At 41.7% G+C, this 25455-nt stretch overlaps 2 protein-coding genes across 3 annotated transcripts; one reads left to right on the top strand and one right to left on the bottom strand.

The window, feature by feature from the left end:
• Nucleotides 1–1985: 1985 nt before the first annotated feature.
• On the bottom strand, nt 1986–17439 carry DGKE (diacylglycerol kinase epsilon). Of its 2 annotated transcripts, none has more exons than XM_059486076.1 (11): nt 16714–17439; nt 14976–15135; nt 14398–14517; nt 13266–13409; nt 11380–11537; nt 11043–11094; nt 10745–10858; nt 10183–10254; nt 9547–9674; nt 8537–8648; nt 1986–8000 (listed from the first exon to the last, which is right to left on the bottom strand). In XM_059486076.1, the coding sequence occupies exons 1-11, from the start codon at nt 17157–17159 to the stop codon at nt 7842–7844; spliced, it is 1665 nt and encodes a 554-aa protein (XP_059342059.1). In that variant the 5' UTR covers nt 17160–17439; the 3' UTR covers nt 1986–7841. The 2 variants fall into 2 exon arrangements, with proteins under 2 accessions (XP_059342059.1, XP_059342061.1); XM_059486078.1 differs by lacking the exon at nt 1986–8000 and adding an exon at nt 8314–8377.
• Nucleotides 17440–19244: 1805 nt separating this feature from the next.
• C19H17orf67 (chromosome 19 C17orf67 homolog) lies at nt 19245–24849 on the top strand. Its single transcript, XM_059485938.1, has 4 exons — nt 19245–19344; nt 20019–20119; nt 23255–23394; nt 24376–24849. Exons 1-3 carry the CDS (start codon nt 19290–19292, stop codon nt 23369–23371), a joined length of 273 nt encoding a protein of 90 aa, XP_059341921.1. The 5' UTR covers nt 19245–19289; the 3' UTR covers nt 23372–23394; nt 24376–24849.
• The last annotated feature ends 606 nt before the right edge of the window (nt 24850–25455 follow it).

Genomic DNA, 25455 nt, shown 5'->3' on the forward strand with positions numbered 1-25455 from the left:
AAAAACAATTTCACATGTTGGGTAAACAATTCTCCAAATCACATTCCAAAGCAGCAAAACACAGAGAAGCTGAAGCTTCCCAGCTTCTCAGGAGAAAAGATCCTGGCAAAAGGATTTTTCATAAAATGTCAGTGACAGGAGACAACCATGCATAACCATGGTCATCAGCTGGAGGAAGCTGGACAATTAAGGACATGGTGTGGGATTGCTCTAAAAAGCCTTGGGTGAGATCCAGCATCTGCCAGCCTAGGTTACACCTGGAAGCTGCCATAGGTGATGATTCCTGATGATTTCATCCAGTGAAATTGGGAGCTGCTGCTTCCTCATGTGGCCAGTGGAAAACAATTCAGCAGGGAGCTGCTCTGGTGCCTCAACAGATTCAAAAGTCAGCCCAAACAAAGCATGGAGCTTGTTTGGAGCAAATTGAACATTTCCACCTCAAGTTCTCCATGTGGATTGGGCTGAGGAAGGTTTTGGGGAAAGAAATCTCTGGAGTTTGCAGACTTAAAGTCTAAAGTTTGCAGACTCAAATTTAGACTTTCACTGGCAGCTATTTTGTCCCATAAAAAAGTTCAAGACAGCAATTTGTGAATCTTGCTCAGCCAAATAGAACTGTGGAAAAGAGAAGTCATTCCAAAAGTCAATTAATTGTGGCCTCTCAGAGTTCTCCTCATTCCATGGGCTCATATCCCCGTGTTGCCCAGGCTGCAATCAGCTGCCATTACATGGGAATAATGGGTTTATTCACACATTTATTAGCTTCTGTGTGGTAGACACATTTGTATATCATTTTACGGTGTAGCAATTCCATTTACATAAAATACAGGCAATTGTGTGAGTCTGGCCAAAGCACTAAAGGAGGGTGGGAGGAGCCACCAATCAAATAATAAAAGCTAATTGAAAAGAGGAGGTAATTCAGGTGAAAACACCATCATGAGCAATTCTTGATCCTAAAGTAGTTCAACAGAACTTTAAGGAGGCAACTTAGTTGCATTTTGTTTGTGCTGGTATTAAACTCCCTAATTCTGTGAAACTATTGTCTTATCCATCTAAGAAAAACCTGCTGAATATCCACGCTCTGACCCCATCCTGAATGGGAAACAACACACAAATAGTCTTTAAAAGGTTCGATTGTGGCATAATACAGGAGCTGAGAGGCCAGAGCCCTTCTCTCCTTTGTGCAAATGACAGCAGGGAACAGAGGAGAGGATTTGGGAGGGAGCTGACACTATGACAGAGTGGCCCCACAGGATTTATTCACTTCCAAGGGCCCAAACGAACCCATCTGCTGCCCCCAGGGGAAAGCCTTGAACCACTTGATCCCTGAATGTCTCCCTGAATGTTTCCCCTCGCTGGGGAAAGCCCCTGGGAGTTTTGCTGATTTGCCCTCAGCAGCACCTCCTGCCCCATCTCCAGTTTCTACTGATACCAGAACATCTCCTGTTAAACCTCTTACTTGAAACTGCTCATCACAGCCAAGGCATTTGCAGGGCTCCTTCCCCTCTTCGAGTAAATAATGTGCAGCATCAGAAGCTGTTTTAAGATCCCCAAATCAATGTCAACAGAGGTGAGAAATAAGAACATGGACATTTCACATTAACTGTTGAAGCCTGGGAATTCAAACCATTTAAACCACACCTATTGAAAATCCACATAACCTCAGCTCCTCCCCAAGGAGAAGAATGAACCAGGAGCAGGCAAACAGCTGCTGAGAGACCTTTGCATGTTACCAGTGTTAGTTTTACCTCCAGATGACATTACCATGCTGTCTAGAATTTGTTGAGGTTTGAGATGCTCAAATTTTGCAGCAGGAATTTCAGGCAGTAGCACGGCCACAGAGTTCAACAAAATACAACTTTGTTCTCAAAATGCCTAAGCTCATCTAGCTGCAGCCCTCCCAGAGCAGGCAGTCATCCTCATCCTGGGGCTGTTGCAGAGCTGAAGACTCACATTTGTTTTTATGCACAGCAAGGAAAAGGAAAAGGTGAGTTTAAATACTTTAATCCAAGCCCTTAAATCTACAGAGAAATACAGAACAAATAACGAGACAAACAGATGCATTAGGAAATTCAGTAACAGAGCCAGTGCTGGGAAAAAATCTGTATTTACAAATTTCTATGAAGAATATGGAGCAGATGTTTCTGCACAGAGAATTTCAGGGAGTGCAAGTCACAGAGAGAGGCCATGGTACAACAACTGAGTTTTCAGTTTCCCTGTGTTAATGTGCAGTAACTACAGAGGGGGCAGCTCTGTGGCTCCACTGAAGCTGCAGCTCCTCAGGCAGAACCTGGCCCAAATCACACACTGTGCCCATGTAACCCCTGCACCAACCATCACAATTTGTATGAGACAGAAGCACACTCACTGTGCCTCTGCAGCAGATAAAACCAGCATTTCTGCTTTTCTAACAATGACTTCTACAGGATTACCTCCTTACTCTTCCATTTCAGCCTGCCCTCTCTTCAAAACCAAAGGAAAACCAGTTTGAGGTTTGAAAACATGGCTTGATGGCAAGGAAAAATTTGCAAATTTTGATTTAAACTTTTATTCTGGAGGTCCAAGCCCATGCTAACTGTTTTTTTCATGGCAAGCAAGACCTCACATCCTGCACAGCTGTGGGGCTGCTCTGGGGTTCTGCTCTCTGAGGAGCAGGAATGGTGCAGTGTCTGCTCACGTTTGGGCACTAAATACACATCTCAAACTACACCACAAGGAAACAACTGATCTGCTAAGAGTCCACTGATCACTCCTTACTGCTCTGTGGGAAATAAAAAATACTGAATTCCAAATGTCACCTTTCTCAATTGAAAACTGCCTATTTTGTGAGCTATTTCTTGCACTTGAGGCTCATATTTTCCTTGTTTAGTGCCACTTTAGAACATATAGACAAACATTCAATATAAATCCCATGTGGCAGCATCACAGCATGTGTAGCTAAATAATATATTCTTTTTAAACTGTTAACATGCTGACATTTTCCTGTAAGGAGTAATTACTAATTAAAAGTTACAGCTCTTAAAAACAACATTTTACAGTATTCTGATCACTACTTACTAAACAACTACTATACATACTGAAGTTACAAGCTACAAAAATAAAAATCCATTCTGTTTAACTACAAAAATCCTAGAAAGAGAAGATGGCTGGAGGTATTCAAAGGATTACAGCAGTTTGTAGCAGACAAAATGGCTTTTGAGGGATGTAAACCTTGAAGGTACAGAATGCAATAAACTCACATAAATTTTTATGCTGAAATCTACAAACAAGTTGCAAATTAAACAATGCAAAGAATTAATTACATACAGCAGTAGGGGGACACAGCACAGGACACAAGGCAGCATTAAAAAGTACAATTTTGAGCACATTCATTCTTTTGAACAGTTGAGGGCCAGATCCTCAGCCAAGGTCAGTCTGCACAACACAACTAGGTTTAGTCAAGGCATGTGGCTTTTTTCCAGCCTGAAGTATCTCCCTGAGATGCCCAAAGCCTGAACTGGGTATTCAGCACTCTTGGATGACAAAATCGTGCTTTACAACTGTGGCCTCAGCATTGCTGAAATAAAGAATGTGTAAATTCTCTCCATTTACTCAATTACCACAGGAAGAAGTGGTCACTGCTGCCTCACCCTGTGCTCAAGAAGTACCTCTCATTTCTCAGAAGAAAACAGCATTTTAAATTCAGTGGTTGACATTCAAAAGAATCAGTTACATCCTAGTATTTTTGAAGACAGTCTAATTTAATTCCAACTGAAGACTTAATTTTTTTTTTTTTTATTTTCCAAAAGGAAGAAAACTGCTAGTAGTCAGTACAGTTAGAACACATGCAGATTTTTAAGTGTCCTGCTCTCCCCCAGAGACTAACTGGGTTACAGTGCTGCTCTACCAAAAGCATTTGTTGCCAAGTAAAAACCAGTAACTATTCTAACACTGATGCTATTGTGCTGATCACAGCTAAAGGTGCAGAGCTTTTTATTTAACCAGTGAGATACAGCAGCACACACTGTAAAAGCTTCAGTGCAATGTAGCACAGAACCAGAAGGAATTGGCCAATTGAAACCAAACCCTTCAAGGATCAGTTCTCAGAACCTGTGGAGAAAAGGGACGTTCCTCCCAGCAGCAATGAGAACAAAGATTATATTCAATCCAGGCCAGGGGTATTGGGGAACCTTTGGAGTCCTGGTGGTGATGGTGACTGGAAAAGCCAACCAGGTGGGTCACTGGGCCAAGAACAGCTGTGTGAAGCCATTCCAATTTTCTTGTCTGACAAAGCCTTTGACAGGAGGTTCTGTGCACGTAAAAATACACAGCACATCCTCTATGTGAGTGAACAGTGCACTGTGAGCCAGGAGAGGAGCTGACCCACAGAAAGGCTCTCCAAGCAGATTTATGCTTTTTCTATTGCCTGTCACAGGACTGAGAACCTACATTAAAGAAAGTTATCAGAATCTGACCAAACTTGCTACTAGATGCAACAATATAACTTAAACTTAATGAACTCACTTTGAAGTGCTTGACAATCAGTGTTACTGTTTACCCTGTACATTTTACACAAATCTATAATATACAGACTGGCAGAAGAAATAGTTTGTTATCTGGCTTTTTGAAATATTGTTTTCTCAATTTTTCCAATGTTTATGATTAATAGGATAAGGGAAAACTCTTCAGTGCAGGACAGGAGCTCCAGCTGCAGAGTCCCCTCTCCCAGACAGAGAATTTAGTGTGGGGATTTCCAGGGCTCCAGCCTACAAGGAGCAACTCCTTGGATGGAGGAGCTGTTTGAAATGGTGCTCTATGCACCTACAACACTGAAAAAGCATGGAGCAGTTTATATTCACAATGCACACTGGGCAGCTCCAGCTCTGGTACAAATCAGCCAAGTCCATTCCTGCTGCCAGACAGTCTGGGAGCTCATTGCTGAGGGCAAACTGGGCTAAAACAGGAAACAGCTCCCTCAAAGCCATTCCAAACAGGCTTTAACCCAATTTGCAACACACCAGAAAGGAGGAAACATTGAAAGCAAAGAACAGCTGGAACCAGCAAGGCTTCCCACGGACGCCAGGGCTGAATCTGTTTTACAAGACCTTTTTTTGCCACACAAATGATGACAGCTATAGAGTCCCAATGGACACTTCAGCCTTACAGAATGTTCTCTAAACCATAGGTACAATTCCACAAGAGGCTTCCCCAGGGCCACATTTGCTGCCATCACTCACAGTCCATTGGTGAGACACAGACTTCACCTCCAAAACCAAGACCACAGAGCAGGGGTTGTCCCAAACAAGCACCCAGTTAAATGCTACTTTCACTTTGTTCCTCCAGCAGGAATGATGGATTTACCCTTCCCAGGGGATGTCACACATGTTGGACTGGACCCATGAAAAGCTGCAGTGGGAGGGAGCACAAACAGCCCCACCCACCTGTGGGAACACAGGGACACTTCCAACCTTGGCATCAATTATTTTTTTCTAGATGTCAGAAGTGAAAAGAGTGACGTTTTTCAACAGTTCAAGGTTCTTGGGCTATAAAACAATATTATTCAAATTGATTATTCAAACCATTTTGAATAATCATCTGATCAACTTCAGGGAAGTCTGAACTGCATTATGTACAGTTTAAAGTAGCCAGTGGTGTCATTTCAAACACTGCTTTTCAGAGCACATACCCTGCTTTTCCACAGATTCCTCATTTGTTTGTAAACCACAGTTACATAAAAACTACAGCATAGAACTTAAATACTTTTAGGGTGCTGATGGTTACAAGTCATTAAAAAAATAATAACTGGTAAGATTTTTGAAGCTAATACAAACTGAAGCTCATAACTAAAATAAAAAAGGTAATGGATTAATCTAGCATAGCATACTTAAAGTATTTTAAACACTTTTTACATATATTTTACTATTATTTTTCATCTCTATTTACATACAATAAAATAATTAAAGTTATGCATATAAGGCTAATGAATATGGAATTTACAAATGGCTTCTGCTTTACAGTTCATTACACTCTAATCACATTTCCAGACTGCTATAAATTCACTGAGAATCAGTAGTATTGAAGTTCTAGTACATACACTTTCTACAAGGAATACCATCAAGTTAAAAATGCTTTCCAAAGAGGATTACAGTTGAAGGTTTTAAAAATACTGACTTTGCCAAGTTTCAATAAATTATTTTAAAATATAAATAGATCATTCAGTGCTAATGCAAACATCATTTTACAGGTTTTTGAAAAATGGTTTCATTTTAAAAAACCTAGAAACATAGCCTACTTTACCCAATGGTCTCATTTTCAGTCAGCATAAAGAAAATTTAAAAACTGGGGGATCATGACAAAAGCAGCAACATTCAAACTTCAGACCAAAGGCTTCACCTTCTTATAATCTTGGCTTACACAGCATAAATTCTCTTCCTACTTGGAAGAGCACCTTCAGTAACTAAACTGAATTTACTCAGTGAGATATTTTAAGCCTCAACTCAGTTCTCACCTGCTGCAGGCTCAAAATTCTTACAACAAAAAGAGCAGGAATAAGATCTTCTACTTTTGTTAACCATGAAGATGTTTTCACCTGAGAAGCTTTTAACCTGAGAAGCTTCAGACATGCCTGACAGTCTCTGTGAGCTCTTGTGGGTGTTCTGAACCTCCACGACCAGGATCAACCTCTCATCTTTTTCCCCCTTTCTATCCATAAGGGAAATGAGGGTAACCAACAAGGCATCTCTTACCACCTAAGAGCCAGTCAGAAAACAAATGCTTCCATGCTTTTTTCCACAAACAAATCCTACACATGAATGGCACCTCTGCAAACTCAGCTCTCAACCTCCACACTTACAATTAAAAGTTAACAGACTGACTTAGTACTGATCATTCTCAGGTAATTATGAGCCACGTTCTTCAACAAGTTTTTAAAAAATACCCCACATTTGCCAATCATCATAATTTCTTTAAAACCCTTCTCTCTAAACAGCTAAAGAAGATGCTCCTTTGTCCAAGTTTTCCTCCAAAAAGCCTGCCCAAAAACTATGATGTTGCTACTTACAAAAACTGGAATTAGTCTCTCACTGAGCTGAAGCAAAGTCAAGTCACAGGATCATTCAGTGCAATTCATGGTACAAGTATTTTGAATTGTATGTTGGGGACTCAAGACCTCAGGGTACTCTTTGGCTTACAAAGCCACTGAAAAAGGACATTTCCTAAATAACATTTCCAGAAACCTTTGGTCCAAAAGCAATTTTCTTGTTGAGTACCTTCCCCAGAGCTCCCAGATCCTCTACTCTCCCAGTGAAGCTTATCAGAAATGCATTGCATGAGCAGGTGCACAGAGTTACTGCTCTTGCTCCCAGGCAGAGATGGCAGCCAGGAGCAGGCTGCTGTCACAACATCAACCCATATTCTGCTTGGGCTGGTTTTCTGCTCTGGAACTGCTCTGGGGCAGGTGGAAGCAGGTCAAACCCCAGCTGTTCCCCTTTCCAAGGGTATGAAACATCTCTCTGAAACACTGTGCTGTGTGTGTGCAGAGACCTGATTGCACAGCAAGGAAGGGCTGCAGCATCCGTCCCCTTCCAGCCATGAGAGGAACATGTTCCAGCTGGAAAGGCTGGAGGGCATCCCCACCAAGCTAAAGCAAACCAGTGGTGGTAATTCAGCTGTGAAAGTTTCCATGAGTGCAGAAGCATGGCTTTTTCCTCAGCTCTAGTTCATTCACAAGTATGAACCTTAGTTGATAAACCTCAGTCCAGATCAGACATTGGTGTTTTAACGAGCTGAAGTTCCTCACTGCCGCACATCAAATCCCAATTCCACAAAATCTCCAGGTCTTGATCCAGCTGCTCCCTGCCCTGGTGTCACTCTGACAGGCTGGAGGCATCATCATCATCTGTCTGCTCCCCAGAGTGGTACAACATCAGAGCATGGGTCTTGTGAGTGATGGTGACAGTGCAGGGCCCCTGTGCCCAGGGCTCCCCATCCACCTGCATCGGCATCTTGGAGCTCTTCAGGATCAGCTGGTACCAAACACAACACAACCCAGCAATCAGAACAGCTGTACCAAACAACAACACAACCCAGCAATCAAACAGCTGTACCAAACACAGCAATCAAACCAGCTGTACCAAACACAACACAACCCAGCAATCAAACAGCTGTACCAAACAACAACACAACCCAGCAATCAAACAGCTGTACCAAACACAGCAATCAAACCAGCTGTACCAAACACAACACAACCCAGCAATCAAACAGCTGTACCAAACACAGCAATACAACCACAGCAGTTCAAAGGGGCTGAAATCACCTTTTACAGCTGCAATACACATTCACAGCCTGGCCAGGGAGAAACTGTGAGTGGCACTCACAGGCCACCAAGCACAGCAACAGAGGTCTGTGTATTATGACATAATACATTTTTACTCAACAAGAGAAATATCCATTTCAACTGCAAACTGCAACTTCAGATCTGATTCAAGCAGTTGAGTGCTTGAGATTCTGTATTGTGTATTAAAAAAATATTTAGGAGAACAGGTGCCTAAGCAGCACTTACCCTCACTGTGTGTGCCTGCCCTAGGCGAACAGGATTTGCCAGTTTCACCTGGATCTGGGCACAGTGGAAAGAACCATGAACACCAACAACCTCCAGAAGTCCATCATCATGTCTATGAAATGAAAAAATGAGACTTCTTTCAGTGAGCTGATGAGCTCCAGCACATATCCCCAAATATTATGTCCTCTTACTGCTATTCCCAGAGAGAAGACGAATGTTGTGCCACCAATACATTTATGTTTGTGTGCTGGAGCACAAACCCCACTGAGCAGCAAAGAAAGCCATCAAACAGCTATGGAGCAATTCACCAGTCAGCACACTTGAGCTGGCCTCTGAAATCAGGGATGTATGATTTTCCAAGGCTTATTGTGCACATTTAAGGCTCACAGCGGATTTCTCTTCCATAAACTTGTACAATTTTCTGTCTTTTTACTCAGATATTCATCAAAAATAAAATCTTTTAATGGCTTAATTTTTTAGATCTGGGTAAGGACCGTGCCCAAGTATTTTTTAGAAATTTAGGATTGTAAGCCTTGTAACAAAACTATGTGTATATTTATACAGATGCCTTCTGAAGAAGGAAGTCACAACAGGGAACAATTAATGTTTGAAGTTATTTTTCTCTTTGGTATTGCTCCCAACATGGGAGCCAAAATTTTGGACATGTTTTGTTTTCTACTTTCCATTTTAACCTCTAATGAGATGTGGTATTTTAGATTCTTAAATGGATCTATCTTCTACTTTTTGAAGGCTCACTTTATTGTTAATAGCCTCTCTCTCCAATGCTTCTGCTGTCTGTCATGCCAGACATTTTGAGATAGTCTTAAAACCCCCTTGATGTATAGGATGGCTTTACTCCAAGGAAAATAAACAAATGTGAGATAGCCTGTCCCAAGGAATCCTTCCAGCCTGCAGACAAGCCTGGCTACTAAAGCACAATCTGCTGAGGGAATTCCTTACACTGCAAGAACTGTTAAAGGAAAAAACAAAGCAAAAAATGCCCTCTGTACCTTGCCAAAGGATAAGGTTCATCCCCCATTCCTTCCCAGAGCCTGCAGCCACCTCCCCAGTATCCAATATTCAGCACAATGATGCCTTCCAAATTGGGCAACTCAATCCTCTCACCATCCAACTCTAGCTTTAAAAGACAAGCAGAAGTTAATTACTGTGGATCAAATTCAGTACTTCAATGGAACTTATCTACTTTATGCATTCAATAGGCTTCCACTTAAAGAAAAATTGGCCCTGCACCAACAAAATGTGTTTTCTTTCCATATTTAAAAAAATCTTTAAGAAATCTGACAGTAAATTTCTATTCGTAGAGAAAAGAAAAAAGGAACTCTCACTTATGTAAGCCTCTAGTGCTATGGCAAACTATAGCTGAATATCAGTGTTTGCACTGATAGAACTGAGTCAAGGCCAGGAAAAAAGTCAGGAATTTGCTGTAAGCCCAAAGACATGAATTCCATGAAGTAAGCTGCAGACAGCAAAGGGAACACAAAAATGCTCCAAGGCCACAGCCACCCTCACACAAATATCATTAAGTGTAAATATGGTAAAGAGCAAAGCTTCTCTCCTTTTCTTTCACAAGATAAGTTTTTACACTTCACTGACTGTCCAGAGAATAAGCAAGTTAAAAAACTTACCTCAACCTTTTTGTTAAGGTCTTTACATTCTTGTACTAAGCAGTCTTTGGTTCCATAAAAAAAATAAACAGCCTACAAAAAAAAAACCCAAACAAAATGGGGAGAAAAGAAAATATTGTTAGAAAAAGATAATACATAGGAACACTATTTGAAATATTTATGTATAGTTATGGCTGTGCAAACCTTATCTAAAACATACACATAATATATTTGCACATCCTTGAACTAGATCTTCCTCATGAAATGAACTACAACTTGCATAAGAAACTAGATTTCCACTTGAAAAGGGAATAAGCACTTAACTCATGAGGTTTCAAAGCAAATGAGAAATTCTGAGCAAAAAATGAGCAAACAGCAAATTTTCTAAGCAAGCAGAGGCAAGGCAGAACACTCATGAGTGGGTGTGCCAACATGTTTTACCCATAGAATCCCTTTCCCTAAGAAAAGCTAATTCAAACTCTTAAAGTGACAAGAAGGATGTAGTGTAAAGGAATGTGAACCTAAAATAGCCTGAAGTCAAATTAACAACTCCAAGGAGGAAATGCCCCTTTAGCAAACACACCTTATTGATGATTCTGCTGGAAAACAGAGAGGGAGTTTTTTCACGATGAGCATGGAAATTCAGAGCCATAAGAGCATCAGGTCCTACAGAGAAGTAGTTGTTCATTGTGAATACCTGTAAGACAGAACTTCCAATTATGCCTTGTTAAAAAACATTATTAAAAATCATTATTATATGCCTTGTTAAAAATCATTATTAGGGTTTAAAATTCAGTGTTTAATGGGAAGTTGATAACAACAACAAAAAAAGACAAACATAGAGTATTTAACAGAATTCATATTATACTTGCAAACAATACCTTTGGTTTCCTTAAGTTGTAGTATCCTTTGTTTGTTACTTGAACCTTCCATCTGAAAAACAACAGTTGGTACTTAAGATTGAGACAGACAGTCCTCAGTATCAAAGCTGTAGTTAGGAATCTTATGTATACTGGGATTAAGGCAAAACACTCAAATTTAGTTAAATAATGAAAGAGTTAAGCCCTGTAGAACAACTAAAAGACTAAATTCAGACCTCAGTTAGGTTGTAGCTCCTGGCAATACTTGTGTTTATGTAAAGAAACTGCTGCAATGGACTATCAGTAGAGCTACAGCAGTGTTTGGTTCTGTACATTTTATCTTTTCACTGTTCCTTACCTGTCTAGTTTGATTCCATCTGCCTCCATGACATTTCGTAAGATCTGCTCTACAGGGACTTCTCCAGCATAACCTGCACCCCAGCCCAGAGTATTAGACAGGTCATTCCCTGTTCCCAGAGGTAAAACTGCCACTTGTGGGATATATCGTTCTTGCCCCTAGGACACAAAACCACTGCAGATTAGCTCCTGCTCCAGCACTCATTGCCTCCCTTCCATCCCCAGTGCTCAGGTTAGATCAATTCACCTTCCCAGCAGCCTGTAACAGAGCAGAGCTCTGGGCTGGCAGAGCAGGTGGCACATTGAGCTACTTACCCAGACATAAGGTAAAGGAAGGAAATGTTAAATCATTGTGAGAAGGAAAGAGATACAAACACAATATGGGAACAACACATTTATGAACACTGAGCAGAGTATTCCTTCCCAGGAATGATGCTTTGGATCTGGGAAGTGACAGGAACACTGAGAGATGTAACACACGTGGCTGTGAACTGCAACGAGACATCAAAATGCTCCTACAAGACTGAGTGAGGTTAGGTCTAAACAACAGATGCACAGAGTACCAGTGCTCAAGCACACACAGAAACACAGACACTCCAAGGAGCACAGTCAGTGTCTCAGTTTCAGGCTGTCACCCACACATGGAGCAGGTGAAGAGCAGCTCTGCAGAGCACAGTGACAGGAGCTGCTCAGAACAGCCCCCTCAGCAAAGGCCTTGGCTCTCCTGACCACAGGAGGGTGAACAATTACTTCAGCTGTACTATGGCCTTTGCAACTCAGCTGTGAAAAGCACTTGCAGTAAACTGGCACTTTGGTTACTATTTTATTCAGAAAGGTTATCAGCCAGGTATCAACCTGTATTTGAGAGTCAAGATAAATGAAGGGAGCAAATAACCTACTGCTGATAAGAAAAAGGTTTTGCTGATAAATCTCTACAGTTTACCTAATACCAATGACTCAATTTGAACAGGACAAAGAAAAACCCAGATTTCATCAACTATATCAGCACTGAGGGACAATGTATCAAGTGCCCAGGACCACACAACCATATACTCATATTCATTAACCTTAATAGTTACTTTATTTCTACTTCATCAGCACACAATAATTCTCAAAGAGGTTGTTGGACTATGCATGAAGTTGTAATAACAACATTTTATGTATTAACAAGAAAGCTGCAGTAAAAAACTTTGATATAAAACCTTTTTTTCTTTCAGCACAAGAGAAAAAGTTTATTAGGTTAAGCAATAAAGTTTATTAAAATTATTTTCCATTCTTAATTTTCTCAGGAGGTCTTAGGAGCATCCCATAAATGAGAACATCTTCCATTTCAAATCCACAGTAAACAGAGTTTGTTTTTTTCTCCTCTACTTGCAGCTAATAGGCAAGGCTGCAGACAGACAGACTCTTCAGAACATATGACAAGGAGCAGAAGCAAATGACTGCACTCATTTATGCACTGGCAACATAACCAGAATAGCTGGCAAAATGATGAGGTTATTATAAAACACTGAGTGTCCTGGGAGAAGGGAGCAGTCAGAGCACACCAGCCAATATCAGCAATACCATCTATGACAATATAAATCTGTTCAGACAAAGAGGAAAAAACAATGCAGAAAATATCCAGCAGCTTGTTCTCTCCTTGTTTTGCAGAAAAGAACTACTATTAATATAAATTAAAATCTAAAGTGTTCATATTTTCCTTTAACTACAAGGAATAATAAGATGCATTTCCCACACCCTTTTCCAATATGAATAAGCAATTATGCAAATATTCCTCTGTAAGCCTATTCGGGAAGATGAAGGCAATAAATGCAGGTAAGAGATGAGAGGTAGAACTTTGGCAACACCAAAACTCATGTCACCTTTTAATTTAAAACACAATACCTTTATCTTCATTTCATCAATTGCATCCAGGACCCAGCCCACTGTGCCATCCCCACCACAGACCAGAACCCTGACAGCATTGCAGGGCAGCCAAGTGCAGAGCTGGAGAGCTTTAGCAGGTGCAATTTTGCTGAGATCAAAAACCTAGAAAAAAGGAAAATAAGGAATTCTGTAAGTTCACAGAACAGGACTCAGGATTTGCCTCACAGATAAACAACTTCAAGAAGTTAACTCTAATGCAAAACAAATATTCTCCATTTGCAATATTACATTAGCAAATGAGTTGTCTTGACTTTCATGAGCAGGATTTGTTTCCCAAATTCACAACAGAGCACCAGCTGCCTCCCTAGGATTAAATGGCATTGATAAACTGAGCTGACAGAACCCTTGGAACAGTCTGCATCTAGAAGCATGAAGATGAATTCTGTAAAGATGAAAGACTTCAGATAAAAGTAATTTTAAAATACTCAGCACACAAAGAGGTTTATTCTTTAAAGCCTTTTTGGGATGCATTTGAAACAGAAACACAGTGATTTCTCCTGGGCTGTATTTTACAGCTGGGTTTTGAGCTTCAAAGGAAGAGTATTAAGGTGCAGCCAGGAAATCCAAGAACAACTGCCTGCCTTACAAAACATCCTGAGCCATCCCAGGGGATTTTAAGGGGAAAGCAACAACACAAAGCAAAACTGTCAGGGCTGACATTTCCACACATAAAGTGAGGATTCAAATACAGGTTGCCTATAAAGAAGATTTAAATGGTTCATTTTCTAAAAAGTGTACACTGTTTCAAAAGTGGTATACTTTTGGTACCACTGAATTGGTAATATGGTAATACATGCAGTAAATTGGTAATACTGGCAATACAAGCAGTAATTCTGACTGAATTACTGCATGTACTACCATAAGCAAAAAAAATGGACTGGTATTAGAAGCCTAACAAACTTGGGGCTGGGAGAAGCCTCTGCATATTTTGTTGCTCTCTGTGAAGCTGTTCTTTGCTAAAAGAACAAACTGCACGAATTTGTTTCCTTTACTGATCTTCCACAAGACCCTACAGCCATTGTGAAAACAAGATGATATCTATTCTGATCTAAACCTTGGTTTTGTTATGGTGGCTTTGCACTGTGAATACCTGAACAGGGTTCAGCAGCATTTTAAATTCTCCTAGAAATATTTCACCCATGTTGGTTCCACTGCGAGTATTGGCCAGCACCATTATTGGCATCCAGTGCTTACTGCAGTAAGGGACCACCTGCAAAAGGTATAAACCAGTCAGTCACAAAAATACTGCACATCTGAAAATGTTTACAACCTTGCTCTGAGCCCCATCCCCTGCAAGGGCTGAAATGAGAAAGTCACCAGTTAGTCTGAAGTAGACAAAACACAAATACTTCTGACACATCAAGGCCGAAGATTCTGCAGTGCTCAGGACAATGAATACTACAATGCTATGAACAAAGCAGTAAAAAACTCACAAAAATTCAAGGAAGTAAGGTAGACAAATCCACATCTGCTTATATTTCAACAACCACGTTAGTAAAATGACAAACACCTCTGAATTAACACAGCAAGTTCTTAACAGATCTTGAAACATTTACGTGACAGTTGCTACTGTCACAATGTATTGAGTTCAGATTTCAAGGTCTGTCTGTGGGTTTATTTGGTTGTTGTTTTGGTATATTCTAAACCCAAGAAACAGCAGGCCATTACCTTTTCATAGTTGGTTCTTTTCTCTTTACGCATCTGGTTGATTGCAGACAAATAGTAGGGTGGAATAATTAAGTCTTTGAATTCTCCAAATGTACAATCCTCAGTCCTCAAACTATCCACCATGCATTCATCATGCACAGTGTACTGACACCACACACACCTGAAAAAAGACCAGAACACCTGAAAACAATCTTCAAACAGGCACAGTGATTTTGCTCATTTATTTTAGACTTTTGTCAAAAGATTTGTGTTCACATGCACCATTATAAGTAATATTTTCACTCCCTGGAAGCTTATGTATTGGCTATAGAAAATTACATAAATTTGGTCATGTGCTTGCAGGTCTAGGAAAGATTTGAATTCTGTTGGGAAAATTCCAACAGTTTTAGACGAATTCAGTTCTTTTTAATTAAAAAATAGGTGCTATAAATATGCTCCTGTTTGTAATATCAACAATTACACTGAAAACCTGTAAAAGAACCTCAACCCCTGTTCATCTTAGAGATCACAGATAAAATACTGGAGCTCAATTCAATACAGTGATACAAGTCACGAATGAATGCATTCCTTAAGATTGATAATACCCCTTCACACATGAAACCTAAAAGATTACACAGAAGTGTACAAGGCTGATGGGATTTAGTTATGCAAAACTGCTTTGCTTCATGACCTATTCTAAAAGCTGTCCTGGAAAACAAGACTAGAACAAGAGGAAATACTGCAATATCCACTTCCAGCCTCTGCAGAATGTTAATCCTCATTTACTACATCCAAAGCCTTGATTTAAGCAGCTGGGAAAGCTATTTTTGGAGTGCTCCTGACTAATCCAACACACATTTAGAGTATCAATGACACTTGGCCTATGCTCTGACTCTCTTTTCCTCTTCTTCCTTCCTTTCCCATTTGCCTCCAAATTCCTGCCCTTCCCTCTCCCACACACACTCTCAAGGTTTTGTTTCTGATAATCTGCTCTTCTTCTCTGTAATTCTGCTTACTTCCCAAGGAGTTTGACAGTATCACGTAGAAGCAAAGCAAAAGCTGGCAGAATCTAGGCTGAAAAGATCCTCTGAGTAGGCTGAAGTAACACACTGGGGCACCTGTCATTGCATTTTGGCACTGAAAACTTTGCAAGCAACCTTACTAATGACAGTGCAAGTCCATGTAATGGTCCATTATATTTTTAAAACGCTCTTAACACAATCTTTATCAATATATTGCGGTAGCTTACTGCTCTTTAGCTGTTTTGAACATCCTTAAAAATGAACCTGAAACCTCTACAGAACATTGTTTGCTCTATTTACACAGAGCAGGTGCCAATTTTGAGATGCCCACTTTGGTTTTCTGAACTGTGAGCTGTGCCAGTCAAACTGCTCAGGCTATCCACTGTACAACCAACAAATTTATTAGAAACTTCCTAATACCATCCCCTAAAATACAAACTCCCTTGGACACTGAGAGTCTCTAGTATGTAATTATACAGCAGCCTGCACATCATGCTGGAGTAATGCAATTAAGAGAGCGAGTGGATGTGAGATGCAATGCCACACTCTTAATCTATGACTCACAAGCACCCATTTTAATTTTAGGTTCTTTGAAGCTGGTTTTTTTTTTTTTAATAGTATCTTATCTGACTACTGCAGGATCTCTTTTGGGGTGTGGTCTCCCAACAACCCTGTAGAAAACACAACACTGACATGGCACTGCAGTGCTCCCACGCTGTCAGACCGCCTTGCAGTACCTGTAGTCGCAGAGCTTGGGCTGCGTGCCGCACTGTTGTTTGCAGACCACGCAGCAGCTGCAGAGAGGGACATTGCCCCTGATCCAGTGGTGCGGCATGGAGCTGGGGGCCCCGGCGCTGCCCCTCATCATGACCTCCTTGCAGAGGAAGCGCCGGTCCGCCTTCTTCAGGCAGGGCTCGCAGACGCGCAGCCCGCAGCAGCTGCAGAAGGCGCCGCGCAGGATGTGCTGGGCGCACACGCAGCAGTACGAGGGCGACCCGAACAGGTCCGTGTAGTGCCAGTCGTGCTTGCTCTTGCGGAAGATGTCCCGGATCAGCAGCTGCCGCCGCGACCGCTGGAAGCTGCACCAGGCCGTGATGAGCACGGGCAGCAGCACGGAGCACAGGGTCCAGAGCACCAGGCGCCAGTCGGCCCCGGCGGGGGAGGCATCGCCCGAGCCCTCCATCCCTGCGCTCCCCGGCCTAACCCCTCGCACCTCCCGGGCAGGCGGCGGGGCGAGCCCCGCAACGGCCCCTTCGCTCAGGGAGCCAAGGCGCAGCTTCACGCACCATCTTCCAATCCCTCCTCACGGCTCGGCACCGACCTGCGCCGCATCGGGCCGACGGCAGCGTTCCGCTGGGGCTCCTCCGCCGCCCGCCCGGGCCTTGCGCGGCGCCGGCCGTGCCCAGGCTCCTCCTGCCGCTGTCCCCGGCGCCGGGAGGGCGCGAACGCACGGCCTCGGCTGCGCCTCGCCGCGGGGCACACGGGGCGGAGCGGACAGCGAGCTCCGGCCCTCGGCCCGCCCGGGAGCTGCCGGCGGAGCCGGGGCCGGGGAGCTCGGCGGGCTCGGAGCGGCGCCGCGGGATGCGCGGGGCGGCGGAAGCGGAAGCGGCCCGGGGCCGTTGCCAGGACACGGGCGCCGCCCGCCCCCCGCCTGTCGCGACAGCGGGGATGTCGCCAGCGGCGCTCAGCGGCCGCGACAGTGCCTGGCGGAGCGGCTCCGGCTCCGGCTCCGGCTCCGCTCCGGCTCCGGCTCCGCCGGGCCCAGACCCGAGGCGAAGGCCGTGCTGGCTTGGGGCCGAGTGACCGCCGTGTTTGTGCCTTTATTGCCCAGCCATAAATGTTTTCCCCCATAATTTCGTTCTGCCCCAGAATGATGGAGTCATCAGATTTGCAAGAGGCCTTTACGGTCACCCGGTCCGACCGGCACTGCCACTGTAACACCAAACCACAGCACCCACGCCAGGCCCAGCTCCTCCTGAGCAGCTCCAGCCATGGGGACTCCACCACCTCCCTGGGCAGCCCTTCCCAAAGCCTGACACACCAAACCATGATAATCTTCAATCTGAATCTCCCCCGTCTGAGCTTGAGGCCGTTTCCCCATGTCCTCTGTTGGCCCAGCAGAAAAGCCCAATCCCCACCTCACTACAACATTTCACGTTCAGCAGTGAGGTCCCCAAAGTTTTGCCTTTGTGCTGTATTTGTCCTCCCCATGGTTGTGCTTTATTGCCCAACCATAAATGCCTTCCCGTCATAATTTCGTTCTGTCGTTACATGTTTGATTGTTTCCCTGGAGCAGTCCTAAAAATAGTGGCTGCCATTAGAACCCACAGGTTTTTGCACTTTCAAAACAGTATAGTGAGCAATGATGTAAATTCATACAGCATATACAAAATTGATTGGATTCTAGGTCTATTCTATCTTTTAAAAAACACTGAAAATGCACATACTGCACAGTTGGGCAACACTCAGATTTCCAGGGAAATTCCTCGCTTCCCTCATGTAAGAGCCAATGATGAACTCCAAGTACCTATTTTCATGTCAACCATATCTTATAGTTGAAGGGATGCATTTCATACCCTACAAATTGGTGATGCTGGTACCACGTGTTGAGCATGGCACTGCCCAGAAGAGCTCTAGACGTTTCTCAAAGCCAAAACCACCTGTTCGCAGTGACATTTGCTAACCTACATCCTTACTCAACACTATGCTTAAATCCTTTATGATCCTGTTTTCTGCTAACTTGTCCTGAAAGGAGGAGAATTATGTGGCTTTTCATTTCTATTGGTTCTATTAATTTGATAGAAAACACTGCTGTCTTTCTCAGCAGTCATAATTTGGCTTTGCTAGAGTTAAACCCCATTAGTAAATACTTCTCTGCTGGAGCAAAGTTAGAGACAATCTTTGAAAAAGGGGCCCCTTTGCAGCTGCCTCTGAGATTAACAGTACTGGGCAGTTGTTTCTTTTAAAAAACAATAGTTTACCTTGGGCACCAAAAACCTTTGCTTGCCATGCTAAATATAAAGGGATAGACTTTATTTTCACAAGTTTATTTAAAATACCCAGTGCAACTCTGAAGCCTGAGGTAGAAAAAAAGGCCTTCTATTTTCTTTCCCTCAGGAAAAGAGTTATGCAGAGAATGTGTGAGCAGATAATAGACTAATTCAAACCTTCAGACCAGATGTCTTCAGAATCATACTATCACTGAAATTAAAGCACAAACAAACATTTGGGACTGACGTAGTTCCTTCAAATAGGAGAATGCCTTGGTCAGGGTTGCTCATTTTGGAACAGACTGAGAGAAAGCAGAATCAAAATGAAGAAGTTTCTTGTGTTGGTCTCCTTTTTGGTCCTACTGACCACTGTTACAGGTAGGAGTTTATATCGACAAACCTGCATATGTGTAGAGCTGCAGAGCATATAAGTAGTATTAGTTTGTCAACCTTCTATTCTAGTATTAATTTTTCATATATTTTAATATATTTGATTTTTAACACTCAACCATTTTTATATTGCAGGCTTTCCAGGATTTGATTTTTAACAATCATGATTTTGTATTTGATATTTAACTCTCTGCATTACCATACTGTTACCACAAAATTTTAGTTTTATTTGCTTACTATTTTAATATTATTTTACCAAGGTCCTGCAAGTGGAATGTTCAATGCAATCTCTTCTTTGCAATGTATCTAACTCATTACTTTGAAAAGAATCCTATAAAGCAACACAGAAAAGAACAAAGAGTTGGAAGAGCAACTAATGCCAGTGGTGTGATGGTGCTGTTGTATTTGCTCATTTTATAGTACCATGAATATGTGGGCTTTGCTTCATACTAGTAGGACAAGAGAAAACACAAGTATAAAAATGGTTTAAAATTCCTCTTCTATCTTTTGGAATGCAATATCCCCTAGGAAGGGGTTGTAATGAAAGAACACTTTGTTTATAGGAAAAAAATCAGGTTTGGGGACATTTCATTTCACAACTGATAGATAAAATACTAGCTTTTTGATAATTTCAGAATTAATTTCTGCTGTTCTATCTTTAGACACCTCACCAATTTTGTCTGAAAAAGATGCCAAACAGCTGCTGAGGACTCGTCGTGAAGAGAGACCAAGAAAAGCTGGTTTCCCTGATGAACCAATGAGGGTGATTTATGTTATTTACTCTTAAATTGCATTAACTGAAAAACCCAACACCAAATCCCCCAAACCATTTGAGCTTAGTATTAAATTTCTATTGCTTCCAGGTATTATGTTATGAATATCACCCTTTAGAGCAGCTGAGTTCTTCCATGAAATATTTAAAAAACCTTTAAATTCTTTCAATTACAGTTAAAAACATTCTGCAAGTGCTGAGTATGGCTCAGGAAATGTTCACTTGCAGAATGAAGAGATCATTTATCATGGTTCAAAAATACCAATCAAATTTTTGAGAAGAAAATGGCTTTTAATTTATAGAGATGTGGATTTCATGAGCTTGTGCCTGAAGTAAGTAACAGGAAAAGTCTTCTGCTTACAGGACATTCTGCATTGCAGGCAGAGAGGAGATGGAGGTGCCAGTGGTCAGTGTGGAGGCTGAGGTAGTTCTCAACCAGCTTTAAAAATAATTTTCTTTCATTGACTTATTTATGGATGCTACAGATAGGATTTTTTTATGATATTGTAAGAGTTTTTCATTGCTGGCTTAATGCAACTGTTTTGGGCTTGCATGCAGTATCTACATTTATTTCTTTCTAAACCCTATTACAACAAAAGAAAAAGAATTAAAGAGCCTTCTGTTTTCCTTGCTTTGACAAGACCTAACACATAATCCTGCACTCATCAAGGGTACTTAAGGTATTTTAAAACTACTCCCTGTTTCTTTCCAAAGTAAATAAACTGAGCTAAAATCACATGGTTCTGAAGAGGCAAAGCCACAGAAGCCAGGAGCACACAGGGGATTGTGCATGTGAGGAGCACAGGGGGCTCAGTTTAGCAAGGTGCTGCACATTTCTGGGCGCCACCGGACATGAAGAGCACCATGGAGACAAGAAATGCCTTGCAGGATTGCAGAAACAGCTTCTGGTTTCCCCTTTCCAGTGGGCAATGTACACCAGACAGACAGAATCCACCTGCCCAACACTGGGTGAGCACACAACAAACCAAAGCTGTCCCAGATATTGCTCCGTGCTTGTTGACAACCCTGTACACTGAACATTGCACAACACAGCCAAAAACCAGAAGGCTGCACTGCTGCCCACAACACTCAGGACTGGGTTGGTTTCTAAGTTGTTAAATAAGCCTTGTAGTTTTTGCAAATGAGCAGGAATACAGCTCCTATCTGCTGTATAACCACAATTAAGGTTATGTGGTAAATATAACAAATATTGAATACAGAATTAATGAAGCAGCAGAACAGTTGGATTGAGATAATTCCTGTATGGCAAGAAGCTCTACATGCATGCATGCAACATTTAATCTATGGTTTAGTTTTAGCTGGTCCTGTGAGGGGCAGGGAGTTGTGGTGATCCTTATGAATTCTGTGACTCTGTGGGGAGAGGAGGGATTCAGGGCTAAAGAAATGTTTTTCATGACCATTAAAGAAATGGATTTCTGACTCTGCTTCTCTGTCCTTGACACTTTCTGTCCTACCACTTTTTGAGAAATTTCAGCCTCCTTTTATTTATTTTCTTTTGTTTTTCATTTAGAAAGCAAAGCTGACCCTCTGTAAGAAGAGCCAAAGCATGAGTATTTGTTTTGCTCCCTAAATGTCAAGGTTTTCAGTAGAAAAGGAAAAATCTTCAGATAAAAAACCAACCCTCCTTGCCCTGTGGAACATGGAGATTTTCATGAGAATGAAGGTGCATGGCTGCTGCATCCCTGGGCACAGCTTGTGCACATGGACTCAAGGAGAAAAACTGATTTTGTATGGGTGCTTTGTAGCAGAGTGAAATGAATGCTGGGATGAACCCACCTCTGTTCATCTGTTTTAAGCAAAAGCTGTTTGTACTGGGCCAGATCATGCTGAGCTGGGGAACGTGATTTGCAATTCTTTGTGACACTCTTTGACTTCCACAGTGCTGCTTGAGTCAGAAACCTGTTCAGTTACACACAGAAAGATCAGTCCCTTTGGATTATTAGAAGAAAATGTAATTTATGTTATCAGCATGCTTTAAACTTAATTTGACTGAGACCCTGCTTTGACAATGTGGCATCCTCTCAGTCACACAGTTGTGTTCCCTGCCAGTTCCTGAGGCATCTCTCCCCAGAGATCTGAGCCAAGGCTCTGGGGCTGAGAGCAGAGGGAGCCCAGGGAAAGGCAGGATCCTGATGCTGGAACACTTGGCCAGTGCAGAGGGTTTGGGCTGCAGCTTCCATCCCAGCAGTGCCCACTCTGCAAAGCAATGGGGGATTATTTTGAATAAATGTATCTGGTGTTCACAAAGCTTATGAGCCCACTGGGACTGGGACTTTTTAAAAGTAAATTTTGTCCCTGATGAGGTCAAGGTTTTGGTACACGGCCCGTTTTATTTCAATAAATTCATTGCTGAGACCAAAGCCTCTCTCTATAAATTGGTGTAGGAAATTCACATTATTTTATTTATCACCAGTCAGCACCGGTGTTTTAACTTATTTTTGATATTATGAGCACAAAAGGTATTGAAAATTCGAACAACTTATGCTTAAAATAAAACTAGTGTTGAAGGAATTACAAATGGGGTTTGATAAAGCCATTGTAATTTTATAAGATATAGATTTGGCATAGATAAGAGCTTAAATTTTGTTGCTGCAAGTATTTTTAGATTTATAAATGTTTAGAGTAATGGAAATAAACTGGCTGCAGCACTAGAACAGCTTGTGGCTTGGCAAATGTGTAGATAGTGTGTGCTACCTACTGGAACCCTTCAGTCCTGCCACATGATCCTGCAAGGGTTAATGTTCTTTAAGCAGCAGGAACCAGTTTTCAAAAGGGGCTATAACAAATCTGTTTGTGAGAATCCTTTGTACCCAACAAAGGCTTCTGTGTTGATATGCAAATAAGAAATGTGTATACAGAATTCCTAATTTATGAATATTGTTGTATAATTCTTGCTCAACACCTTTGCTGCTCTGGAGAGGAAATCATTCACTAAATATTGCTAGGCTGGGGCAAAGTGACCAGCAACATATTTCACTATATTTGATTATTTTAATGGATAAATTACTGGCTCTTCCATCAGCTGTGAAATTATCCTGGGTCCCTGGCCTGACATTAGAATTGAGTGATGACACAATTAAAGTTCTTTTGCTTTGCTTTAAACAGGAGTACATGCTTCACCTCCAGCGCTTGGAGCAGAGATCAGAAGAGCAATTCCTTGAACACTGGCTGAATCCTCATTGCCTCCCACACTGCAACAGGGACCTGGTGCACCCAATCTAATGGCATTGCCCACCCTCCAACTGGTATATACACATATACATTTATATTTATATATATATCTTCTACAGTTCATCTTCTTTTCTCCACAATGAAAGGCAGAGCCACACCCTGGGAGAGAGGGTGGGGATGCACCTTGTGCTGGAAGCTGTTGGGCAGCTGAGCAGGGGCAGGGAACAGAAGAGTCCCAGCACCAACTCTGTCACTCTGTTCTGTTAATAAAACTCTGGTTATGCATTTCTCTGCTATGTGGGTGTAAGGTGACTGCAGAACATTCTTATTAATGTGGCTTCAGATTGCTCCTGCTTCCCTCCTGTTCTTTTTCCAACTTTTCTGTTCAAGTCTTGTGCTTGTTCTCTTAGCTCTCAGTGGCACTGGGGCAAGATTAAACTCAGTTGTCATCCTGGAGATATTCAGGATGCAGTCTGACCTGCAAGGAGGTTTTTCAAACAGACATGAAATTTGTCAACTGAGATAAGTTTGAATAATAACCATAAAAGTGAAGCTATATCATTCCCAGTTAACTTCTTAATATAAAAGTTGCAGATTTAGCTTCATATTTCAAAAGTTTTAAGCAGTAGAATACAGAGATGGTATCTGTCACAGCTGATCTGTTTCAAAAGATGGAAAGTTCATCTGCTTAAAATTCTTATATCTATTTGTACTTCTTTAAATACCTTTAAAAAATGAGGTTGTGGTAGACTTCAGTGGGGCTCTATTAATCCACAATAAAACAAAGGTCTGAAACTAATTTAAAAACAAAAACATAACATTCCCAAACTTCAGCCTTAGGGGGTAAGTTGGCAATTTTCAAAAAAATCTTCCAGCTGAGACACATCTGAAAGCTGGCTCACTTTAGCTACAGGAATTCTTCCCAACAGCTGCTCCCAGGCCACTGTGAAGAATTAATGTTAGAAAAGTGTTTAAATTTTTTGAAGCCCTTAAGATGTCACTGGTATGGCCAATGTCAGCATGGATTTTGATATTCTGGGTTCTTTTTTCTGCAGGTCTCCACATGATTAAGGAGGACAAGTTTATTCCTGCATTGGCTACGTGCTCACTGTAGAGCAGAACCTCTCTGCAATCCTCGTGGTACAGCAGAAATTCCAGCTCTGGGTGGCCTGATGAGCTCTAGATCACCATGCATTTTCTACCAGCAATGATTGCATGCATGAATAACTGAATTGAGGGTTTCCACAGTTTCTGAGGTTTGGGCAACTGATTAGTCCTAGAGTGTCCTTTCAAGGGCACAGGTTTAGACTGTCTGAAGCAAGAGGAATTTGGAGGGAGAGGTTAATAGAAAATTGCAGAATAGCAACATGAAGAGAAGGCCAGCTTTCTGGGCTTTGGAGGAATCCTTAATTACAGTTTTCTAGGTTAAATAATATTTCATGAAGACATAACATTTATGTAACACTATTTCCTACTGCTTGATGAGTATTTCATGTATTGTTTCATAATAAAAGCTTGACTCAATTTCATTTGCAGATGATTTTGTTCTCTTAGTCTCCCATAGTATATTCTGACAAAACTCACTGGAACTTCAGTTTTGTGAAGTACCAAGGCAACATCAGAAGACTTTGTAGGACCAGCAGCTGGGAAGCCCAATGGTGCTGACTAATAAATGTGTAGTTTCTCTGCACAATTATCCTTTTCCCTTGTAATTCTGCCAGGAGGGGCAAATGAATCCAGCCAACCCTTTCCTGCCTGTGTGCCTTTACAACTTATAAGTTATATATGTTATATAAGTCTTTTTCTTGGAAAAGAATATCTTGTACAGTCAGATGGGAAACATATGATACCTGCAAAACAACACAAAAAAATGCTTGATGGCTCTTAAATGACTGCTGTGATCAGAATTACTTATGGCAACAGAATTAGTTATGAATGGAGCAAAGTAACTTTCAGAGCTCCTCACTGCAGTCACACTTGAAGCCTGAGGACTGAGAGCAAAATAAAACACAATTTAATTAATATCTGCAAGGTAATTAGTGCTACAGAGCTCTTGACAGGCTGAACTAGATCAACAGTTTTTCTGATATACTTTTCTTCCAGTAAAACTGCTCTTGTAGATTACTCCAAGGAAA

This window comes from Ammospiza nelsoni, chromosome 19 (assembly GCF_027579445.1).
Source record: "Ammospiza nelsoni isolate bAmmNel1 chromosome 19, bAmmNel1.pri, whole genome shotgun sequence".
In the NCBI taxonomy this organism is placed as follows: domain Eukaryota; kingdom Metazoa; phylum Chordata; class Aves; order Passeriformes; family Passerellidae; genus Ammospiza; species Ammospiza nelsoni.

Coding starts and splice junctions, on each gene's coding strand:
- DGKE (XM_059486076.1), bottom strand. CDS start 17,159: ATGGAGGGCTCGGGCGATGCCTCCCCCGCCGGGGCCGACTGGCGCCTG. Junction 11,095..11,379: donor GATGGAATCAAACTAGACAG/GTAAGGAACAGT, acceptor GTTGTTTTTCAG/ATGGAAGGTTCAAGTAACAA. Junction 8,001..8,536: donor GGCAGGCACACACAGTGAGG/GTAAGTGCTGCT, acceptor GTTTGGTACCAG/CTGATCCTGAAGAGCTCCAA.
- C19H17orf67 (XM_059485938.1), top strand. CDS start 19,290: ATGAAGAAGTTTCTTGTGTTGGTCTCCTTTTTGGTCCTACTGACCACT. Junction 19,345..20,018: donor CCTACTGACCACTGTTACAG/GTAGGAGTTTAT, acceptor TTCTATCTTTAG/ACACCTCACCAATTTTGTCT. Junction 20,120..23,254: donor TCCCTGATGAACCAATGAGG/GTGATTTATGTT, acceptor TGCTTTAAACAG/GAGTACATGCTTCACCTCCA.